Source organism: Dendropsophus ebraccatus, chromosome 13, assembly GCF_027789765.1.
Source record: "Dendropsophus ebraccatus isolate aDenEbr1 chromosome 13, aDenEbr1.pat, whole genome shotgun sequence".
Taxonomy (NCBI): domain Eukaryota; kingdom Metazoa; phylum Chordata; class Amphibia; order Anura; family Hylidae; genus Dendropsophus; species Dendropsophus ebraccatus.
In genome coordinates, this window is record NC_091466.1 from 19,552,804 (window position 1) to 19,576,705 (window position 23,902).

A 23,902-nucleotide genomic window follows, 5' to 3' on the forward strand; every position below is an offset into this window, starting at 1 on the left:
CTGCAACGGCAGGTGGTAAGGGGTAGGAGAAGTGGCAGCACCAGGCCCGGCGGCAGCCGGGGCAACAGGCGTGGCAGCAGGGTGCAGCTACCCCAGACACCCAGTGGTTCTGTAAGAACCACACAGCCAGCGGTTCTAGATTGGCTTACCCAATCCTCCACTTCCACCGCCCAAAGCTCCCAAACGAGGTCGGCTGGATCATCCGACACCACCCTTACATGGGACGGTCCAGCGAGAGTCCTCTGCCCCGTCCCCTGTTATTACTATGCCACTCACCTCTAGGGCACCTTCTGCCAGGGAACTGTTGGCAAATTTTGATCTGCCTTTGGATTCTCTACCACTTTTTAGTGATGAGGAGGAGGAGGTACTAGTAGTCCCCCAAAGGCAGCAGGTGGAACGTGCAGAGACTGCAGAGGAGGTGTTGGCTTTAAGCCAGGGAGGGGCATCCAGTGCCACACCTGAGATCCTGTCCCAGCCACTGGAGGACAGTATCAGTGGTGGTGATGATGATGTCGCCGATCGGACGTGGCGCCCCCAAGCACCATTATCCTCAGCGTCATCAGGGGAGGAAAGTGAGGTGCTACCGAAGCAGCAACATCCCACTGGTGAAAGGAAGCAAGGCACAAGAGGGAGGGGTAGAAGACAACCTACCAGGCAGAGTCCCTTACCTCCAAGCCTTGGTCCTGAGAGGGGACCCTCAGGCAGCAGTGGCAGCCAACAGGCCGCAAGACCCCCCGTGGCTGGCAGCAAACCACGGTTCTCTGTCATCTGGCAGTTCTTTCACCTGGGGACAGATAAGCACATCGCTCTGTGCCTGCTGTGCAATGAGAGGGTCAGTCGTGGCAGGGGTGATAATCTTGGGACAACATCCATGAGGAAGCACATGGAAAGGCAACACCAACAGGCCTGGAAAAACCGTGACCCCAATACCACCTCCTGTCAGGATGCACCATACACTGCAGATCCCATCATGCAGCATCCTCTCACTGGAACTCAGGGCTCGTCAGCCTCAGTTGCCGAGCAGCAGCAGAGTGTCCACTGCCATCTACACCCTTAATGAGGCAGCAATCCCTGACTGAGTCCATGGACAAACATCAGGTGTACTCCAGCAGCCATCCCATGGCACAGAAACTGGCCGGACACCTGGTTAAGCTGCTGGTGCTTCAGTCCCTGCCATTTAATCTTGTGGACTCCCAGCCTTTCAGGGATTTCATGGTGTGTGCGCACCCCAGATGGAGAGTCCCCAGCCGCCACTACTTCTCTGACAAAGCTGTCCCATCACTGCACAGTTATGTAAAGAGAAAGGTTGGCGACTCATTGGGACTCTCGGTGTCCAAGACCGTGCACCTGAGTGCTGATGTTTGGTCCTCTAATTATGGGCAAGGCCAGTACATGGCAGTTACTGCCCATTGGGTCAACATCCTCCCAGGAGACCATCAGGAAGTTGGCCCATTCTTGCCACTCTCACCTCCACGGTGCTTTAGGGGGCCAGCGCAGGTAGCACAAGTTCTGCCTCCACCACCACTGCAGTCCAACCTGACACAGTGTCTTACCACTGATGTCAGGCCTGGCGCTCTCAGGCTGTCCTCTATTTGGTGAGCCTGAGTCAACGAAGCCACAGTGGGCAGGAGCTCCTCCGGACCATCAGGGAGGAGATAGCTGAATGGCTGACCCCACGTCGACTAACGGTGGGAAGTGTCGTAGCAGACAACGGGAGGAACATTGTCTCTGCAGTTCAGCGGGGAGGGCTGACTCATACACCTTGTATGGCACATGTCATCAACCTCATAGTGCACAGGTTTCTTCGATCATTTCATGCACTACATGACCTTCTGAGGATGTCACATAGAGTGTGCAAACATTTCAGCCACTACTATGCTGCAAGGAACACCCTGCTCAGAATACAGAGACAGCGCGGTATGGCCCAACATTGGCTAATCTGCGACGTGCCAACCCGCTGGAATTCTGCCCTCCATATGCTCGACCGCCTGTACGAGCAAAGGTCAGCCGTAACAGACTACCTCATGGGGCAATCAGGCAGCTTCACGCCACACTGCGACTTCCAAGTAACACACTGGCAGTTAATGTGGGAAGTCTGCCAATTGTTGATCCCTTTTGAGGACGCGACTCTCTTTGTGAGCAGGCAGGACTATGGGATCAACGACATCATCCCACTCCTCCATGTTCTGGAAAGTGCGCTGAGCAACATCATCAGCGAGGATTCTAAGGCCACAACTCCAAGGCTGAACATCACCTTGAGCCCAGAGCTGGATGAAGTGCAGATGGAGGTTGAAGAGGAGGAAGATGTCTACGGCCAGCCATTCCGCACAACCGCCACCTGGCTTCTCTGCCTCTCCATCACAGGAGGAGATAGAGGATGAGGTGGTAGAGGAGAGGAGGAAGACCCCAGCAGACCCTGGAACTCCACTGAGGACAGTGGAGAGGAGAAGCGGTGATTGTCCTTGGTGCAGATGGCAAGGTGTCTGCGGGAGTGTCTGCGGAATGATAGCCGGATTGTGGACATCCGCCAGAGGGACCAATACTGGCTGGCGACCCTGTTGGACCCTCGCTTCCGCCGCAAAATGGCAGAATTCTTCCCGCCATCACAGAGGGAGGCTAAACTGGTGTACTACAGGGATATGCTCACCAGTCAGTTGGTCTCAACTTACCTGCGAGACCAGCCAGGTTCCCAGACAACATCCTCTGGGGGGGAACCAGCGCGCTCCACTCCCACCACCACTAGTGGAGGCATCAGAAGTCACTACAGCCTGCAAGCCCTCATGAGCGATTTCATGCAGCCAGCTGGTGAAGAAAGGACACAGCACCAGGACTCATGGCATGGACCAGCATTAGCTCAGCCACCAGGTCACTGTCTACCTTGATTCTACCCTGCCCCAAAGTGTCACCGACCCCGTGCAGTACTGGGCAGAAAAAGTTGAGATTTGGCCTGAACTGGCAGAGTTTGCCTTGGCTCTGCTGTCCTGCCCAGCCAGTAGTGTGGCGTCAGAGAGGGTATTTAGTGCGGCGGGTAACATCATAACACCGCAAAGAACGAGGCTCTCTTGCCACAGTGTGGAGATGCTCACTTTTGTTAAGATGAATTGTGCCTGCATTACATTGGATTATACCACCCCTCATGCCTGATGTAAATGACTAAGTCATCAGTCACCCGTCTTGCATGGCAATCCGTGTGTCCAAGAAATGGACCTTGATATGCTAAATATGTGCCCAACGTAAAAATCCAGAATTTAATTTATTAAGTAATGTTCCCCCCTTAGACCCCAATTTTTTAAAAAAAACCACCTTAAAAATTCCCAACTTAATTTGGATACATTTGAAATAACAGATCCCCATTTCCAAATTTGATGCCCATGGTGTGTTGCCATTTAACATCTCCACACCAGATTAATGCCTTACACCAGTGCACCGTCCAACCCATACCCCAAGAACAGTAGCAACCCTAAAATAATCCCCACGACTATGCTTCAAAAAGTGTGGATTTCACCTTTTGTGAACTATAGCCGTGGGGTTCTATCCCTGGCACCCGTGCCAAGGAACACTACTCACCGTTTTGTGAGTGGGTACTAACTGTTCTTGAGGTATTTTGTGGATATCATGAGAGTAGTGAAATCTTGCACCGCAAATCCCGATGGGGTTCTTCTGTGTGCAAATTATTTCACGCCTCTCATGCAGTCACGCATGGAATAAGCCTGTCTATGGAGTATATATCACGGAGGCTGCTGTCCTTCAACTGTGATATAAAAAAACCACCACAGTTAGTTACAGCAACAACAGTTGCTGAAAGGCAGGTTATCTTGCCTTATTTACGGGTGCCTTTACAATGGGAGGCTTTTTGTGATTCCCTGCTGGCTAAAATCCACAGCGCATCGTTGGCTGATTTTATGCCACCTTCAGTACTATGGGGTTGGGCACAAATACCCAGTTCAGTGCAGAACTGCGTATGTCCGGCGGCACCCTAGTACTGAATGCCATTTGGTGAACGGTATAAAAAAGGCCCTGTGGATTTTACTCAGCAGACCTGCAGCCACATGTGAAGGTACCCATAGGGTGAGGTTTTTTGGGAGTGACAAAAAACGAGGGTGGGAGGCCAGGCAGTCAATAACTTTCTGGTACCTTACTTGACCCAGAAACTTATTAATATGACCAGACTTATCTTTTAAGTCAGCTGGTGACAGCACTTAAAAAACACAAAAGCATACATACCATTGTATTGGACGCTACACACGGTTAGGACATCAAACTGGTGTTAAGAAAAACATTTTTTATATATATGTTGTATCGCCAGACAGCCATAGGCTCAGATTCAACAGGTTTGACACCAGAGTAGTTGCGTCAATTTGTAAAGCAAGTGCCAATGAGGTTTCAATTTAATGAAAATTGGACACGTATTTTTGGATAATGGAACTCGGGTAAAGCCTTCTTGAATCTGTACCTTTTTAAATGTCCTTTCTTCACCTCATGGATTCTGAGGTGAGGTTCTCTGTCTATTTTACCGTATCCGTATCCTGCTAGACTAGGAGTAATTTTAGAGAGGGGTGTTTTTTAACGTTGACTGTCCTGTGCTGAACTCTAAATTAACATGTTGTCATGTTTAAAGAATGATTTTTACACACATGCATATCCTTAGCTTCAAACCTTAGTTGTTTGCACTAGGTCCTTCTGGGTCCAAAAGAATACTACTAATGCCCCCATAGTCAATTTTCTATTTGGAAACATAACTGGGTGGAAGCTGCCTTCTCAACTTGTCTGTTTGTAACAATACTAGCCTGAGAGCCATCAACTGCTGCCTTCTCCTGGTCCTCAACTGGTCTGTTTTAAATAATACTGACATGGAATCAATCAAATGCTGCCTCCTCCTCCTCCTCCTCCTCAAGTAGGCGCTTCTCAATAATAACTGGCCTGGAATCAATCAACTGCTGCCTCATCCTCCTCAATTAGCCTCACCTCGATAAATACTGGGCCTGGAATCAATCAACTGCTGCCTCATCCTCCTCAAGTAGCCTCTCCTCGATAATACTGGCCTGGAATCAATCACTGCGGCCGTCCTCGTCCTCAATTAGCCTCTCCTCGATAATACTGGCCTGGAATCGATCAACTGCTGCCTCATCCTCCTCAATTAGCCTCTCCTCGATAATAATGCCCTGCAATCAATCAACTGCTGCCTCATCCTCCTCAAGTAGCCTCTCCTCGATAATACTGGCCGGGAATCAATCAACTGCTGCCTCCTTGTCCTCAATTAGCCTCTCCTCCATAATACTGGCCTGGAATAGATAAATTGCTGCTGCCTCCTCCTCAAGTAGCCTCTCTCGATTATACTGGCCTGGAATCAATCACTGCTGCTGCCTCCTCCTGCTCTTCTAGTAGTCTATTTTTAATTACACTGGTCTGGAATCGATCAACTGCTGCCTCTCCGTCCTCAATTAGCCTCTCCTCCATAATACTCGCCTGGAATAGATAAACTGCTGCTGCCTCCTCCTTAAGTAGCCTCTCCTCGATAATACTGGCCTCGAATCAATCAACCGCTGCCTCCTCCTGCGGCTCAAGTAGTCTGTTTTTAATTATACTGGCCTGTAATCGATCAACTGCTGCCTCATCCTCCTCAAGTAGCCTCTCCTCAATAATACTGGCCTGGAATCGATCAACTGCTGCCTCATCCTCCTCAAGTAGCCTCTCCTCGATAATACTGGCCTGGAATCAATCAACTGCTGCCTCATCCTCCTCAAGTAGCCTCTCCTCGATAATACTGGCCTGGAATCGATCAACTGCTGCCTCATCCTCCTAAAGTAGCCTCTCCTCGATAATACTGGCCTGGAATCAATCAACTGCTGCCTCCTCCTCCTCAAGTAGCCTCTCCTCAATAATACTGGGCTGGAATAGATAAACTGCTGCCTCATCCTCCTCAAGTAGCCTCTCCTCGATAATACTGGCCTGGAATTGATCAACTGCTGCCTCATCCTCCTCAATTAGCCTCTACTCGATAATACTGGCCTGGAATCAATCAACTGCTGCCTCATCCTCCTCAAGTAGCCTCTCCTCAATAATATTGGCCTGGAGTCGATCAACTGCTGCCTCAACCCTCCTCAATTAGCCTCTCCTCCATAATGCTGGCCTGGAATCAATCAACTGCTGCCATCATTCTCCTCAAGTAGCCTCTCCTCGATAATACTGGCCTGGAATCGATCAACTGCTGCCTCATCCTCCTCAATTAGCCTCTACTCGATAATACTGGCCTGGAATCAATCAACTGCTGCCTCATCATCCTCAAGTAGCCTCTCCTCAATAATATTGGCCTGGAGTCGATCAACTGCTGCCTCACCCTCCTCATTAGCCTCTCCTCGATAATACTGGCCTGAAATCAATCAACTGCTGCCTCATTCTCCTCAAGTAGCCTCTCCTCGATAATACTGGCCTGGAATCGATCAACTGCTGCCTCATCCTCCTCAATTAGCCTCTACTCGATAATACTAGCCTGGAATCAATCAACTGCTGCCTCATCATCCTCAAGTAGCCTCTCCTCAATAATATTGGCCTGGAGTCGATCAACTGCTGCCTCACCCTCCTCATTAGCCTCTCCTCAATAATACTGGGATGGAATAGATAAACTGCTGCCTCATCCTCCTCAATTAGCTTCTCCTCGATAATACTGGCCTGGAATCAATCAACTGCTGCCTCATGGTCCTCAATTAGCCTCTCCTCGATAATACTGGGCTGGAATAGATAAACTGCTGCCTCATCCTCCTCAAGTAGCCTCTCCTCGATAAGACTGGCCTGGACTCAATTAACTGCTGCCTCCTCCTGCTCTTCTAGTAGTCGGTTTTTAATTATATTGGCCTGTAATCGATCAACTGCTGCCTCATCCTCCTCAAGTAGCCTCTCCTCGATAATACTTGCATGGAATCGATCACTGCTGCCTCAATCCTCCTCAATTAGCCTCTACTCGATAATACTGGCCTGGAATAGATAAACTGCTGCTGCCTGCCCCTCCTCAAGTAGCCTCTCCTCGATTATACTAGCCTGGAATCAATCAACTGCTGCCATCCTCCTGCTCTTCTAGTAGTCTGTTTTAATTATACTGGCCTGTAATCGATCAACTGCTGCCTCCTCCTCCTCAAGTAGGCTCTCCTCGATAATACTGGCCTGGAATCAATCATCTGCTGCCTAATCCTCCTCAAGTAGCCTCTCCTCGACATACTGGCCTGGAATCGATCAACTGCTGCCTCATGTTCCTCAATTAGCCTCGTCCTCGATAATACTGGCCTGGAATCAATCAACTGCTGCCTCATCCTCCTCAAGTAGCCTCTCCTCGATAATACTTGCCTGGAATCGATCAACTGCTGCCTCATCCTCCTCAAGTAGCCTCTCCTCGATAATACTGGCTTGGAATCGATCAACTGCTGCCTCATCCTCCTCAATTAACCTCTCTTCGATAATACTGGCCTTGAATCAATCAACTGCTGCCTCATCCTCCTCAAGTAGCCTCTCCTCAATAATACTGGCCTCGAATCAATCAACTGCTGCCTCATCCTCCTCAAGTAGCCTCTCCTCGATAATACTGACCTGGAATCAATCAACTGCTGCCTCCTCGTCCTCAATTAGCCTCTCCTCCATAATACTGGCCTGGATAGATAAACTGCTGCTGCCATCCTCCTCAAGTAGCCTCTCCTCCATTATACTGGCCTGTAATCAATCAACTGCTGCCTCCTCCTGCTCTTCTAGTAGTCTATTTTTAATTATACTGGGCTGGAATCGATCAACTGCTGCCTCCTCGTCCTCAATTAGCCTCTCCTCCATAATACTGGCCTGGAATAGATAAACTGCTGCTGCCTCCTCCTCAAGTAGCCTCTCCTCAATAATACTGGCCTCGAATGAATTAACCGCTGCCTCCTCCTGCTGCTCAAGTAGTCTTTTTTTAATTATACTGCCTGTAAACGATCAACTGCTGCCTTCTCCTCCTCAAGTAGCCTCTCCTCGATAATACTGGCCTGGAATCAATCAACTACTGCGTCCTCCTGCTCTTCTAGTAGTCTGTTTTTAATTATACTGGCCTGTAATCGATCAACTGCTGCATCATCCTCCTCAAGTAGCCTCTCCTCGATAAGACTGGCCTGGACTCAATCAACTGCTGCCTCCTCCTGCTCTTCTAGTAGTCCTGTTTTTAATTATACTGGCCTGTAATCGATCAAACTGCTGCCTCCTCCTCCTCAAGTAGCCTCTCCTCGATAATACTGGCCTGGAATCGATCAACTGCTGCCTCATCACTCCTCAAGTAGCCTCTCCCCGATAAGACTGTGCCTGGACTCAATCAACTGCTGCCTCCTCCTCCTCAATTAGCCTCTCCTCCATAATAGTGGCCTGGAATCAATCAACTGCTGCCTCATCTTCCTCAAGTAGCCTCTCCTCCATAATACTGGCCTGGAATCGATAAACTGCTGCTGCCTTCTCCTCAAGTAGCCTCTCCTCAATAATACTGGCCTCGAATCAATCACTGCTGCCTCCTCCTGCTGCTCAAGTAGTCTGTTTTTAATTATACTGCCTGTAATCGATCAACTGCTGCCTTCTCCTCCTCAAGTAGCCTCTCCTCGATAATACTGGCCTGGAATCAATCAACTACTGCGTCCTCCTGCTCTTCTAGTATTCTGTTTTTAATTATACTGGCCTGTAACCGATCAACTGCTGCATCATCCTCCTCAAGTAGCCTCTCCTCGATAAGACTGGCCTGGACTCAATCAACTGCTGCCATCCTCCTGCTCTTCTAGTAGTCTGTTTTTAATTATACTGGCCTGTAATCGATCAACTGCTGCCTCCTCCTTCTCAAGTAGCCTCTCCTCGATAATACTGGCCTGGAATCGATCAACTGCTGCCTCATCCTCCTCAAGTAGCCTCTCCCCGATAAGACTGGCCTGGAATCAATCAACTGCTGCCTCATTCTCCTCCTCAATTAGCCTCTCCTCCATAATAGTGGCCTGGAATCAATCAACTGCTGCCTCATCTTCCTCAAGTAGCCTCTCCTCCATAATACTGGCCTGGAATCGATCAACTTCTGCCTCCTCCTCAAGTAGCCATCTCCTCAATAATACTGGACTGGAATCAATCAACTGCTGCCTCCTCCTACTGCTCAACTTGTCTCTTCTCAACAATACTGGCCTGGGTGCAATCAAGTGCTGTCGCATCCTCCTTGTAAACTTTTTTTTCCAATATTTTTTTTTCACTATTTTTGGCACTTTTATTCACTATATTTTATTAATTTTATTCCTACTATTATTATTTTTTATTTTTCTCATTTTCGGAATTTTTTTCCCCCACTTTTTCATTGTAATATCAACTGCAACTAAACGAAACTATACCCTATCTCACTCCCACTATTGTAGCTGTAATTATTCAGTCTTTAGAGCAAGGTTCGTTTTCGGTTTGGTTCGGATCGATCCGAAATTCACGAAAGTTTGCCGGGTCGAACCGAACTTTTCAAAAGTTCGCTCATCCCTACACCCCATAAATAGGGTATAAATAGGTTTGCCAAATATGTGCCCCCATATAATATAGGAGATCTTCTTTGTGCCCCCATCTAGGTAGAGTGTAGTAGTGGAGGTATAGTGGATAAGGGGTGTAGTAGTGAGGTTTAGTGGATAAGGGGTGTAGTAGTGGAGGTATAGTGGATGAGGGGTGTAGTAGTTCAGGTGTAGATAAGGGGTGTAGTAGTGGAGATAGAGTGGATAAGAGTTGTAGTAGTACAGGTATAGATGAGTGTTGTGTCAGTACATGCTGGGAGTTGTAGTGTTGTCACAGGTTGACAGCTAACCTGCAACAACACAACTCCCAGCATGCACTGACAGCCTTTGACAACACTACAACTCCCAGCATGTACTGACAACCTGTGACAACACTACAAATCCCAGCATGTACTGACAACCTGTGACAACACTACAACTCCCAGCATGTTCTGTCAGTACATGCTGGGATTTGTAGTGTTGTCAAAGGCTGTCAGTACATGCTGGGATTTGTAGTGTTGTCATAGGCTGATAGCTAACCTGCGACAACACTACAACTCCCAGCATGCACTGGGATACACATACATACATACACACACACACATTCATCCACTCTCTCTCACACACACACACACACACATTCACTCTCACACATACATACATACACACATTCATTCACTCTCACACACTCTCCCAAGCAGACACTTACATTTCATGAGGGTTCTCCTTACATCTTCCCAGCACCTGCAGCTCCTCTGTCCTCCTCCTTCTCACAGGCACCACACTCCCGCCCCTCCCCTCCTCTTTACGTACAGGAGACAGTAAGCCATGAGGTGAGGGGATAGCGGTGAGACCTCCAGACAGCACAGATGAAAGAGCAGGACCCCAGACTGCAGCTTAGTGAGAAGAGCAGGTCTGTAAAAGTCCGTTCTTCTCACTAAGGTTTGCCGTGTACTCACAGCAGCACCAGCCCCTCTCTGTGAGTCCCCTGGCCTAGGCCCCTTACAGCACTCCCGGCAATACTGCCGATGGCGGCCCTTGTTACAGTGCAGGAAGGGTGGGCGGCCTGGCGAGCATGGGGCAGGAGGGATGGGTAAGTAAATTAATTACTTACCCATCCGGACTGCGCCCCTGTCGTTTTGCACCCTAGGCCATCCCCTACCCCTGCCTACAGGATGACAATGATATGAGGATTATTATTATTATTTTGTTACATCCACAGCTGCGGCACCATACCTCTCGCTGTGGTCCTGCCGTCACCCCTTGTTCCGGCCGCGTGGGTCCTGCTAACGCCCCATCTCCTGCACTTTGCCAGGGCTTCTCCTCCCTGTCAGCTCGACGGGTGCGCCCCTATCTCCTAGGGAGCGCATGTTCCGGCTCTGCTTTAATTTAAAGGGCCAGTGTGCCTTTAATTGGATGATGCTCTGCAGCTCTCCTATAAATTGCAGCCCTGCCCTACTACATGCTTCCTCTGCCATCAGACTGCTGTCTCAGTTCCAGCTGAGCCTCCTGCTGAGTTCCAGCCTATCTGCCTACTTGTCTCCAGCTGCACCTCGCCACCACCACTAGCAAGCCAAGCCAGGGGTAGCGACATGGAGTTCGCCTGCCACAGCAAGCCCATCCCGCATTGCGGCGGGCACTGGTGAAGACCAGTGGCCTCTAATGCTATGTTTACGCGAAGCGATAATTCGCCCAATCGATCGTTTAACTTTGTTAAATTTGTTAATGCGATCATTTTTAAGATCGCTTAAGCCCATCTTTTACATAGTGTAAATCTTTGAAAGACTGTTTACACAAAACGATCTGTGAATTTTTAGCGAACGATGATTTGAGAACATGTTGAAAGATCAAAATGAACGATTTTTCGCTCATTGCTTGATCGTTAGCTGTGTTTACACGGAACGATTATCGCTCAAATGCGATCGTTATTGTGAAAATTCGAAGATAATCATTCCGTGTAAACGCAGCATTAGACTCCGCTCCCTGGTGTGGCTTACGTCATCGCGAGTGGTGGCACAGCGGATCCACAACACCCATCGTTACATATTTATAGACCTAAAAGGTAGGTAGATAGATAAACAGAAAGATACATCAAAAGTATATAGATAGCAGAAAACTATATAAAAAATAGATGGCTGATAGGTGATTGATAGATAGATCATTTTACATTACTACAGGGTGTATAGTTACAGAACATAAGTAGACAATCTTAGAAAAAGTAAAACCTTACAATCATATTAGCAGGAGCTGTAATTGTGTAGTAGCAATCCAGAATTGGGCCATACTCATTGGGATAACCAGGGGATGTAAAAGTGCCAAACGATCTGAAGAATGTTCCTCCACATTGCACTGTAGGAAAGATCTTTAATGTAGTAAATACAGTACAAACATGTGTCTACAATAGATTTTAAACAGTTTTATAAGTTTTGGTTGGTTTCTTCATTTTTGAAGTCTACAGATTTAAAATTGTTGCCTGAGGGTCAGTTCACAGACTCGCAGCGTAAATCTCGCTACGAGTCTGTCAGGTCCTGGCCGTTCGCTGTCACTACATACTCGCAGCTGTCTGAACGACCGCTGCATGTATGTAATTCTGCCGGCCCCTTAACCCCTTCTGCTGCCGCCCGGCTCCCGCTCTGTATACATTACCTCTCCTCGCTGCTCGGGGTCCCGGCGTACTGCTCTCCTGACTGGCCAATCAGTGGCTGCGGCTGGGCAACACACTGATTGGCCGGGCGGGAGAGCAGTACACTGGGACCCCGTGCAGCGAGGAGAGGTAATGTATACAGAGCAGGAGCCGGGTGGCAGCAGAAGGGGTTAAGGGTCCGGCAGAATTACATACACGCAGTGGTCGTTCAGACAGCTGCGAGTATGTAGTGAGAGTGAACTGTCAGGACCTGACAGACTCGCAGCGAGATTTACGCTGCGAGTCTGTACGTGTGAACTGACCCTGAAAGGGAAAAAGAAATATCTGACATTAAAGTGTAACTGTCATTTAAAACCCTTTGTATTAGGAAAAAGAGTTTCCTTCTGTACTCACAAGACTGTTTTCAGGACCCCCCACCCCCCGTCTCAACTTATACCGCTTTATTATCCAGGCAAAGTTGTCTACCTTAGGCTAAGTTCACACTACGTGAACATCCGGCCGTTACGTGAGCTCGGCCGGGTCACGGAACGGCCGGTCTTAGCCCAGATCATCCCGGCCGGTACTTAAGTACCAGCCAGGTGACCTTTCTAGCTGCGGAGCTCTGATGCGGGCGCAGAAAACTGACATGTCAGTTTTTTCCGGCGCCGCATGGATCCTGGCTGGAGCGTATACGATGTGTGTACGCTCTGGCCGGGATCCCATTAACAAAAAGACTATGTTCCACTCCACAAAACTACGGCCGTAGATCTGCATCGAGAACTACGGCCGTAGTTTTACGTTGTGTGAACATAGCCTTACAGAGAAAGTGAAGGCAGGTTTGCCGTTTTCATGATAACCTATGGAGGGGGGAGGGTCCGAGTATCGGAGTGAGCAGGGAGAGAAGAGAACTAGCCCATGCAGCTTGAAGACTGTCTGGGAACAGAAAACACTGGATTTACAGGTCAGACAGCTCAGTGCTCAACATAGTACTATACTGCAAATTACATAGGGTAGGTCTCTACTCTTCCTGCTAACGAATCCCCCTTAGCCCCTCCTCCATAGGTTATAATAGACAGACTCACCACATATATACAGTAATTGAAAGCTGCGCTTATCTTACATAATTAGAAAGCCCAGTGTTTCCAATCTCTCCTTCTATCCAGAAAAACACAGGTGACATTCCAAACAGGGAGAATTTTTACTTTTGTGACAAAGGCCCAAAACATCCCAGTTTTTTTATTTTTTTAGTAGGCCCATACTTATGGGACATTGGGGGAGATTTATCAAACTGGTGTAAAGTAGAATTGTCTTAGTTGCCCTTAGCAACCAATCAGATTCCACCTTTCATTCCTCACAGATTCTTTGAAAAAATGAAAGGTGGAATCTGATTGGTTGCTAGGGGCAACTGGGCCAATTCTACTTTACACCAGTTTGATAAATCTCCCCATTGTGTTTGCTGGAGTGCTGCACATACTCTGTGCTGTACAATATTGCACTTCTGCTCTATATATTAAATGGCTGATACTATTACTATGACCCTTCTCATGTTTAAAGGGAATCCATCAGCTCCTGGGCACTACCTAAGGTGTTGACAGTGTGCTGTAGCTGGCAGCACCCAGTGAGCATGGTGCCTTTTTGGTAATTTTCCGTGCAGCGGATTATGTACAATCTTATGTCTCCTACGTGCAACACTTGTCAAACATCCTCCTCCCTCTTCATTAATAATCTATGCGGCCCGGCCTCCTGCTCGCCCAGCTGTCAGATTCCAGATCAGTCCTCTGTAGGCAGGTTATGTCTGAAAGAATCTTTCCTCTGTAATGTGTTCGACCTGTGGTCTAGGGGTAACTCACCTATCTAGAGACCTGACAGCAGTTCATTCTCTGGTTCGAATCCCCTGATGGAAATTAAATGTATTTTGGTCAGTATTTTGCAACCAAAACCAGAAGTGGATTGAAAACACTGAAAGGCTATGTTCACACACTGTTGAAATTGAGTGGATGGCTGTCATTTAATGGCAAATAATTACTGTTTTTTTTAAAACAACGTCCGATATTTGCCATTTCAACAGTGTGAGAACATAGCCTTTCTGTCTTCTCAATCCACTCCTGGTTTTGGTTGCAAAATACTGACCAAAATACTGAGCAAAAATACTGTGTGTGAACATAGCCTTAAAAATGATTCAATAATGAGAAAAAAAAGACATCTATTTAATTTCTATCAGGGGATTCGAACCAGAGAATGAACTGCTGGCAGGTCTCTAGACAGGTGAGTTACCCCTAGACCACAGCTCCAACACATTAGGGAGGAGACATTCTGTACTGTACTATAGAGCTGAGCGAGCAGGTGGCCGGGCAGCATTGATTATTCATGAAGAGGGAGGAGGATATATGCCAAAGTGTGGCACGAACAACTGCTCTGTAACTCTTTAGTACAGTAGGAGACATAAGATTGTACATAATCCGCTGCACGGAAAATTACTAAAAAGGCACCATGCTTACTGAGGGGCTGCCAGCTATGGCACACTGTCGGCACCTCAGGTAGTGCCCGGGAGCTGACGGATTCCCTTTAACTACATTTACTTTATTAAGAGCTTCAGTACTAGGACATTTCAAAGACACAACTATCTTTACAATTGTATCTAGATCTCATTAAGGGTATTTTACCACTATATAGAGATGAGCCCAAACAATGGCCTGTGTTGTTAAAGACGAACGGAATTAATGTTCAAAATCATTTACAAAATGATTACAAAAACAGCCAAGGTTCAGCTTTAACCAATGGCAGTTCACTAAAGAACGGCCGTTGTTAGCACATAATGAGAGCATAGACTTAAAGTGACTCTGTACCCACAATCTGACCCCCCAAACCACTTGTACCTTCAGATAGCTGCTTTTAATCCAAGATCTGTCCTGGGGTCTGTTCAGCAGGGGATGCAGTTATTGTCATAAAAACAACTTTTAATCCAGCAGCGATGTGTCTAACGGCCGGGGCTTACATTAGTATATGCATTAGGCTGGCACACCCTCTCAGTCCCTCCTCCCCACCCTCCTCATCATTAGGAATGCTCCAGGCAGATTGCTCCCTATTCCCCACCTGTTTGTATAATGAACATGGGCTGGATCGTTAATACACCTGTGCATAGCTCAAACAGCAGTAAATGATGAGGAGGGTGGAAAGGAAGGACAGAGAGTGTGTGCCAGCCTGATGCATATACAAATGTAAGCCCCGGGCGTTAGACACAGCTCTGCTGGATTAAAAGTTGTTTTTATGACAATAACTGCATCCCCTGCTGAACGGATCCCAGGACAGATCTTGTATTAAAAGCAGCTATCCTAAGGTACAAGTGGTTTGTGGGGGGGGGGGACAGATTGTGGGTACAGAGTCACTTTAAAGTGGTCGTTGAGCTCCAGTAAGGGTTTAGCTTTTGTACGTCTTTTTAACATGAGGGTCCTGCTGGGTTTCATAACTACTAAGGATACATTATCAGCATAATTCTTTGAAAATAAATTTGATAGAAATTAAACATTAAACTAAAAATAGTCTAAAAATTTAATGTCAGAACTACAATGTAATACTGTACCTGAGTGATATTCAGCACGGAAGCCCCTCCCAGCAATACTGCTGTCACTGGAAAACTCAATCAGTAGCTGGTTACTAGATGCAATAAGGGGAGGAAACAAACGAGTCCCACAGGTTCCAACCCATATAAAGGGCTGATAATCCTTAGTTGGACCATCATAAACCATAATATAATCTAGTAAACAATAAGTAGATGACTCGAGATCTAAATCAAGAAAGGTTACTGCAGCCTAGAAATAATAATAATAATAAAAAAAAAGTTAAATCAGTTGAATAGTCCAGGAGAGGTATCCAACATTATAGATAGACAACAATGCCGGTTATATCTAGAGATGTTGGAGGAATGTTGTGAACATGAACAATAGCAAAAATGTTGGTTTTCCCTCATCATCTCTATAAATCTTGAGATGAAATATAGTCCTGTCATCTTCCAGTCCTCCTCATATACAGATTCTATAGGTTGAGTACCTTTCAGTTTGAGCAATGAAACTGCTGTGATAAAATTGCATAGTGTTGTTTCTGCTCTTTAACCCCTAGACGACCTAGGAAGTACCAGTACATCTTGGAAGTCTGTGCCCAGACGACCCTGGACGTACCGGTATGTCCTGAGCTATGAAGCACGCTCCGGAGCGGAGCATGCTTCATAGCAGGTGGGGGCCGGCTGCAATCAGAAGCCGGCACCTCACCGTTAATGACACACTGCAGTGATTGCGCTGCAGTGTAACATTAACTCCTTAAGTGTTTAAGTGTAAGTGACAGGGGGAGTCCCCTGTCACTTACCGATTGGGACCCCCGCAGTGTGACTGCAGGGGTCCCGATCGTTAAAAGGGACCGCCGGAGGTCTCTCACCTGCCTCCGCGCGGTCTGATCGGCGCTCTGGTCACTGAGCCTGCACAGTCAAGCTCAATGAGCAGAGTGCCGATAACACTGATCAATGCTATGCCTATGGCATAGAAATGATCAGTGTATTAAATGAAAGTAATGAATGTACAAGTCCCCCAAAGGGACTTAAAATGTATAAAAAAAAAAGTAAAAATCACTATTACACTACCCCAAAGCCCCTCCCCCAATAAAAGTTTAAATCACCCCCCTTTCCAATTATATAAATAAAACATATAAAAACAAATAAACATATAATATACCGTAGCGTGCGTAATTGTCCGATCTATTAAAATATAACAAGCGTCATTGCGAACGGTAAACGGCGTAGACGAAAAGAGGGAAAAAAGTGCGCGGATTACCGATTTTATGTTACATTGTATATAAAAAAAGTTAATGAAAAGTGATCAAAACGTCCGATCTTCACAAATATGGTATTAATAAAAACTAGAGATCATGGCGGAAAAAATGACACCCCATCCAGCCCCGTAGGGGAAAAAAAAAACGTTATAAGCGTCACAATAGGCCCATTTTATTAATAATTAATTGCCAAAAAAAGGATTTCATTAAAAAAATATATATAACATTAGAGAATCTGTGTAACCTGCATATGGTTGTGTTCAGACTGACGTATAGAGTAATAGTATTATGTCGCTTTTACCATATATCGCATTACGTAGACACAGAAACCCCCCAAACGTTACCATATTGCATTCTTTTACGATCTCACCTATTTATATCTTCATAAATAATATATTTGGGATTCCATCATACATGTTATGGTAGAATGAAAGACGCCATTAGACAGTACAACTATTCCTGTAACAAACAACCATTACATGGCCTGTAGATAGAAAACTGAAAGTGCTAGAGCTCTTAGAAGGGGTGGAGGGAAAAACCAAAGCGCAAAGATCAAAATTTGCACGGTCCACTGGGTCATTTTGGGCCTGGTCCCAAATGACCACACACCATACTACTGGTACTATAAGAGGGGAATTTACCAGACTTTGTAAAAATAGAAGATGAGATCTCATTGGTTGGTGGTGACAACTGCTCCACTGTTCTTCTGCAGAAGGTTTGATAAATCTCCCCCTATGTCTTTATTCCATGATAACATCTGTTGGACAGTCTCTTGTGTTGAGTACACTGCTGTCTGTGACGCATGTCTGTAAGCCACTGGACACTCCTCTGTCTCTTATACATTTCTGTGTCATTATGGAAAGAAGTGTGGTTGTCAGTAATTCTGCTTCTTTCTTACTTTACCTGCCCTGATGGTACTCTTATAAGCCAAAACCAGTGGGTATTATTTGGGTATTCTGATGGGTAGTTGGGTGAGCTCACATATCCTTTTTCTTCATTAAGTAAAGTTGCAGGGACATCTATAAGGGAAATGATATCATTGTGTAGATGTTATAGATTTCGGATAGAAGCTCCTGGATAGAACTGCAGACCTGCAGGAACTTACCACATTCATACAAACTGTTGATTTTAGCCACATCCAGAGGGCTTAGTCCGTCCCTTTGTCCAATTGGGACGTTTGGGTCAGGTTTGGGTACAATGGTGGGTTTTCCATTGTTACTGAATGAATACCTGTCATACACAGGAGGAAAGAGCATTTTAGGTTATTATAATAGTTTTGGCCTTCATAGTAACAACACATTAATGTTTGTTAAAAAAACCAAACATACCCATTATAATGCATCACAGATCCATAGTCATACGACAGGCCTAGATTGTTGGTGTCTGTTTTGTCAAAATTATACCTCAGATCTATAAGACAAGACCTCTTTATTAGACTGGTCATTGTAATGATGACCCCAAATGCATAAAAGAATATTTAGTTATAGTTTCTTGGTGAAGGTGTTACCTGGTGAAATATTCTCATACATGACGGTGATATAGTCATCCCGGTCACTCCTCATGTGTTCATGCTGGAAGCCCAGAGCATGGTTTATTTCATGTTGAATAGTTCCTCTACTCATACAACCATAAGCGTCTACTGCAAGGACCTGGCCTCCACCTACTCGTCCCAATGCTGCCTTACACCTAAAAAAAGAGAGAGAAAAGACATGATTAGAAATATTGCTGAACTCTTCCTTTCATTTACAAGTACAGTGGTACCTTTGTTTAAGAGTAACTTGGATTGAGAGTGTTTTGCAAGAAGAGCTCACAGTTTTTCAAAATTTTAACTTGGTGTAAGACAGGGGCGTAGCTAGGATTCAAGGGGCCCCATAGCAAGAAAAACTGTAAGGGCCCCCCCTCCCCTACATACAACACGAATCACAGCATATAGGAGGCTCTTATCAACCGCCTACCCTGTCTTTATCGCAGGTCTTCCCAGCAAGTTACTAAAGCCCAACAGGCAGCAGGTCATAGATGGAGGATGCAAGCTGCTCCTCTGAGACACCGTTCCAGGGTGAGGTAGGGAGGGAAAAGATTATATTGTATATTGTAGTTATTGTAGTTAGCCCCCCAATGGTGCCCTATATACTATAGTTTTTAATCCTCTCATTAGTGCCCAATATGGTAGCTAACTCCTTCCTGTACTGCCCCATATAGTAGTTACTCCCCCAATAGTGCCCCATATAGTAGCCAATCCCCGCCATAGCACTCCATACGGTAGCCAATCCCCCTAATAGTGCCCCATACAGTATCCAATTCCCCCAATAGTGCACCATACAGTATTCAATCCCCCCAATAGGGTCCCATACAGTATCCAACCCCCCAATAGTGCTCTATACAGTATCCAATCCCCCCAATAGTGCCCATATAGTATTCAATCCGCCCATATAGTATGCAATCCCCCCAATAGTGCCCCATACAGTATCCAATCCCCCCATAGTGCCTCATATAGTATCCAATGCCCCAAGTAGTGCCCCATATAGTATCCAATGCTCCAAGTAGTGCCCCATATAGTATCCAATCCCCCAATAGTGCCCATATAGTATCCAATCCCCAATTGTGCCCATATAGTATCCAATCCCCCCAATATAGTGCCCCACCAGTGACACCCGCCCATCTCCCCATCCCCCGCACTTCCCTCAGCAGGAAAAGAAAATAATAAACAGCAACTCACCTGTCCGCCGGTCCCAGCAGCTTCTTTCCCGGCAGAGCTCGCACTCCCATCATCCTCCGCCACGGGCAGCGGGATATACAGACACTGACTGTGCCGGAAGTGTCCTGCAGCCTCTATAGGGGATGATGGGAGTGCGAGCTCTGCCGGGAGAGAAGCTGCTGGGACCGGGGACAGGTGAGTTGCTGTTTATTTATTTATTTTTTACTGCTGAGGGAAGTGCGGGGGATGGGGAGATGGGCAGGTGTCACTGGTGGGGATCGGCGGATCGCGCTGTCACAGTCCGGCAGGGGAAGGGGGACGGGGGTCACAGTCCGGCATGGGGGGACACTCAGCACTCCATTAGGACACTTGTTTTCCCGAGGGGGCCCCGGCCCCCTGCACCCCCGGGCCCCATAGCGGCTGCATACCCTGCTCTCATGGTAGCTACGCCAGTGATGTAAGAGCATTGCTTTGGTTTAAGAGCTCCCTTTACTGGGTGGGACGGGGAGTGGCGGAGGGGCATGGTCTGCATAGCAGGGTCTACAGCACTGTACTCTGACCTGTCAGGGTAATGATTATAGATCATGATTTATGTAGAAACATCTCAATTTGTTATGAGTCTTAATAGTTAATTCAGATATGCTACAACTTCAGACAGCTTATGCAAAACCGCAAGATGACAAAGAGAATCTTGACAGCCTGCCAACTGCTAAGACCACCAGCTCCTGAAATCTCTATATACCAAATCAATGCAATAATATAACCGTTTGTTGTGTACTTTTATATACTATATATATATCTGAAGATTAAACTCATCCAAGTTTGTATCGGAGCCCCTGATGCGGGCTCTCGGCGCCCAACACTTGTTGATTAATTAGGACAGAGACAGTTAAAGAGGATAGAATGGTGCCGTCGCGGGGAAGCCGATGCCACGGTCCGTTTTTTGAACTGCTGCCCAGTTTCTGTGTGCGGCAACTTTCTATCCCCAGGTACTGGAACTGGTACTGGTAATGGAGCCGCGTCATAGAGGGGAGGTAATTCCCTCCCACTGGGGGCAGGTCCGTCCACCTCCAGTGCTTCAGCCCTGGTCCGATACCCGTGCATAGCTCTGTGATTCTCATTTCCTGATTGGTCCATGCTGAACACACTCTTCCCCCATTGCTGTCATGTGACCACACAGCCTTCAGACAGCAGCCCTGCTTCTCTATTTTAGCCTATTGTACTACTCTACTGCATTATGGGGACCTGCAGTTCCATCCTGTATGTACAACATGCTGCTGTGTTGCTGCTGATTTCTTATGGGGAAATTTGCTTTGGTATAAGAGTGATTTGGATTACAAGCATTGTCCCGGAACGAATTATGCTCGTAATCCAAGGCACCACTGTAATTCCCATATAGATTTATAACATATATGGCAGAATAGGGTGTGTCATGGAAATACAGCTACTTCTGAGTTGGGTGTTAGTAGATTAACTTTGTGCACAATGAGTTTGCATAAAAACTCCAGGGTGCTCATACTCAATGAATCATATAAAAAAAGTAAAAAAATGTAGAGGGCACTCACCGATAAAAACATATTCTTTATTAGTTTTCTTTTAAAATTGCCATATCAGGACAAGCAGGAGAGCAGACAACCATTGGCAGCCCCCCCCCCCCCCCGCAGATCCCCCTGGCCCTCCCCGGACCACCCGCTCGCAGCTGTCGCGTGGAATAGTGGCAGCAGTGAGCGGGGAACGAGGAGCAAACGAGCGCTCACAGAGTCGGGCCGTGGAATACGGCCTTAACATGATGGAACAGAGAACCAGAGACTCCCTGTTTATTTGCTTTAGAGGGGACATACATGGACTGCTGGTTAAAGTAGTCCCCAGTTAATACACTGCCTGCACAAAGAGCTCAAAGAGAATAGGATCTTCAGAGAAACAGACTACAGGGAGCACAGAAAAGATCTGTGGGTGAGCAGCTGAGGTTTCAGGGTTCAGTTGACAGTTAATTTCTTTTTTATGGGACCACATATAGAAGAAGTATGGGTCCTAATACTATATATGGGGTATTATCGGGGCCTAATACTATATGTTGAACTGATGAGGCAGTAACTACTTACTGGGGGAGGCACATATCTACCTACTGGGGGCAGTTACTCACTAGTGGCACATATCTGCATACTGGGGGATGATACTTGCTAGGGTTACCTATCTCCCAAATGGGGGGCAATTACCTACAAGAGACACCTACCTACCAAGAGGAACATTATTACCATTGCCATAGTGTACATCTTGTGGGAGAAACTTTGGAGAAAGTGGAGAGCCTAAGATTTACATTTTTCATTGCTTTACTGTACAATAACATATGGCATTTTATTTCAAGATTTTTTTTTTCTATAAAACAATAACTAGCATTATATTTTGGCATAAGTTATCAAAAATTAAACTAAACATATAGTGGAGCTTACCCCTGTGATGACATAATGTTGAGGTAGTTGGTCTCTGTTGTCCGAGGTATCAGTCTCACACAGGTGAGTGTTGTATATTCAGCCATTGTACTCTTAAACACTTTGAGGTCATTATCACCTAATAATTAAAAAGTAAAAAAATAAATATATATATTTATAGTAAATTTTTTGCTGGACAGTTTGTATGGTCACTTTAAATACAGTATAGATCTCAATCAATAAAAACTTACTATAGTTTGATGCAAATACATAAGGCACATTAACCGTCCCATCTTCAGATTTGGGCCAGTAGCATGAACGATTAACACATTTGATAGCACTGCGTCCGCTTGGGATCAGCATGTCATCAATCTGGACCATCATGTTTTCCTCTAAATGAAGAATAGATTGAATAATGAAAATACTATTTATATAACAAATACTCATGGTATCGCCTACAGAATGTTATCATGGACAAGAGAGATGAATCAATGGTTAAAGAAGGACTTCAAATTAAGGGTAATAAATTGAAACTACCATCCTATATAATACTGCTTTACATTTTATCCCATATTGTATATACTGTACATGTTCAAGGGGTACTCCACAAAAAAAAATGTTTTTAAATCAGCTGGTGTCAGAAAGTTATACATATTCATAAATTACTTCTATTTAAAAATTCTCAAGCCTTCTAGCTGCTGTATGTCCTGCAGGAAGTGGTGCAGTCTTTAAAGTCTGACACAGTGCTCTCTGCTGCCACTTGTGTCTTGGTCAGGATTTGTCGAGGGCAGTAGGAGATCTCTATAGAAAACCTCCCCTGCTCTAGACAGTTCCTATCACGGACAGAGGTGGCAGCAGAGACCACCATGTCCGGCCACGTTCACACAACGTATAGTTTCATTAAACAACTTCCGTTGTTGCAAGTTTGCAACAACGGCCGTTTTTAATGACAGTGGAGGATCGCTGTAATTACTATGGAATCCCGGCAGGATTGTCACAGAATGGCCGCTGTCTTATTAAAGGACAAGTGCCATGAAAAACTTTTTCCCAGTTATTGAAGCACATTACAAAGTTATATAACTCAGTAATGTGCTTCAATCACCTATCTGCCTCCCTTCCCTGTCTTTTCCCCCCTCCACCCCCCACCAGGAAGTGTCCTAACACAGACCTAATGACTGCCGTCACCAGGCAGCTCCTTCTTGTGAGGATGAGTCATCAGCAGGAGGGCTGCTCTAGGTCCTGTTACAGCAGTCTCCCCCTCCCCAGTCCAAGTGATGGCTTGCAGTTGTTCAGACAATGGGAGCTGAGCAAGCTGAGTCACCTGACAAGGCAGGGGAGGGGGGGGGGCTGCTGTAACAGGAGAAGGAGCTGAGAGAAGAGCTTGGTGGCGGTGACGACAGTCTCCGTGAGTCAGGACACTTCCTGGTGGGGGGTGGAGGGGGGAAAAGACAAGGAGGGGAGGCAGATAGGTGATTGAAGCATATTACAGAGTTATATAACTTTGTAATGTGCTTCAATTACTGGGAAAAAGTTTTTCATGGCACTTGTCCTTTAAGTGTGAACCTGGTCTCAAATTGGAAAGAATACACCACTTCCTGCAGGGCAGCAGGTGTTGAGGTCACCACCTGTCACTTTAAGGTATGTACAGTATACACTAAAACCTTTTGATATATGTTACATTAAAACATATATCAACAACAATCTACAACAAATTGCACATTAAAATAATCCATACAACAAATATAGAAGATTAACAGCAGGAGAATAACATACTATTTCTAGTTTGCTGTTATCTTATATTTTAGTATATATTGGGATTAGGGATGGTCCG

At 46.2% G+C, this 23,902-nt stretch overlaps 1 protein-coding gene across 1 annotated transcript in view; it reads right to left on the reverse strand.

Moving 5' to 3' along the window:
- LOC138770453 (embryonic protein UVS.2-like) overlaps window positions 1-23,902 on the reverse strand; it is a 61,821-nt gene that overhangs the window by 26,469 nt on the left and 11,450 nt on the right. Inside the window, exons 4-11 of the mRNA XM_069949554.1 lie at window positions 22,323-22,463; window positions 22,093-22,210; window positions 18,455-18,633; window positions 18,276-18,357; window positions 18,053-18,177; window positions 17,851-17,966; window positions 15,710-15,938; window positions 11,737-11,855 (exon numbers count right to left, since the gene is read on the reverse strand). Coding sequence (XP_069805655.1) covers window positions 11,737-11,855; window positions 15,710-15,938; window positions 17,851-17,966; window positions 18,053-18,177; window positions 18,276-18,357; window positions 18,455-18,633; window positions 22,093-22,210; window positions 22,323-22,463 — 1,109 coding nt within the window. The remainder of the gene's footprint in view (window positions 1-11,736; window positions 11,856-15,709; window positions 15,939-17,850; window positions 17,967-18,052; window positions 18,178-18,275; window positions 18,358-18,454; window positions 18,634-22,092; window positions 22,211-22,322; window positions 22,464-23,902) is intronic.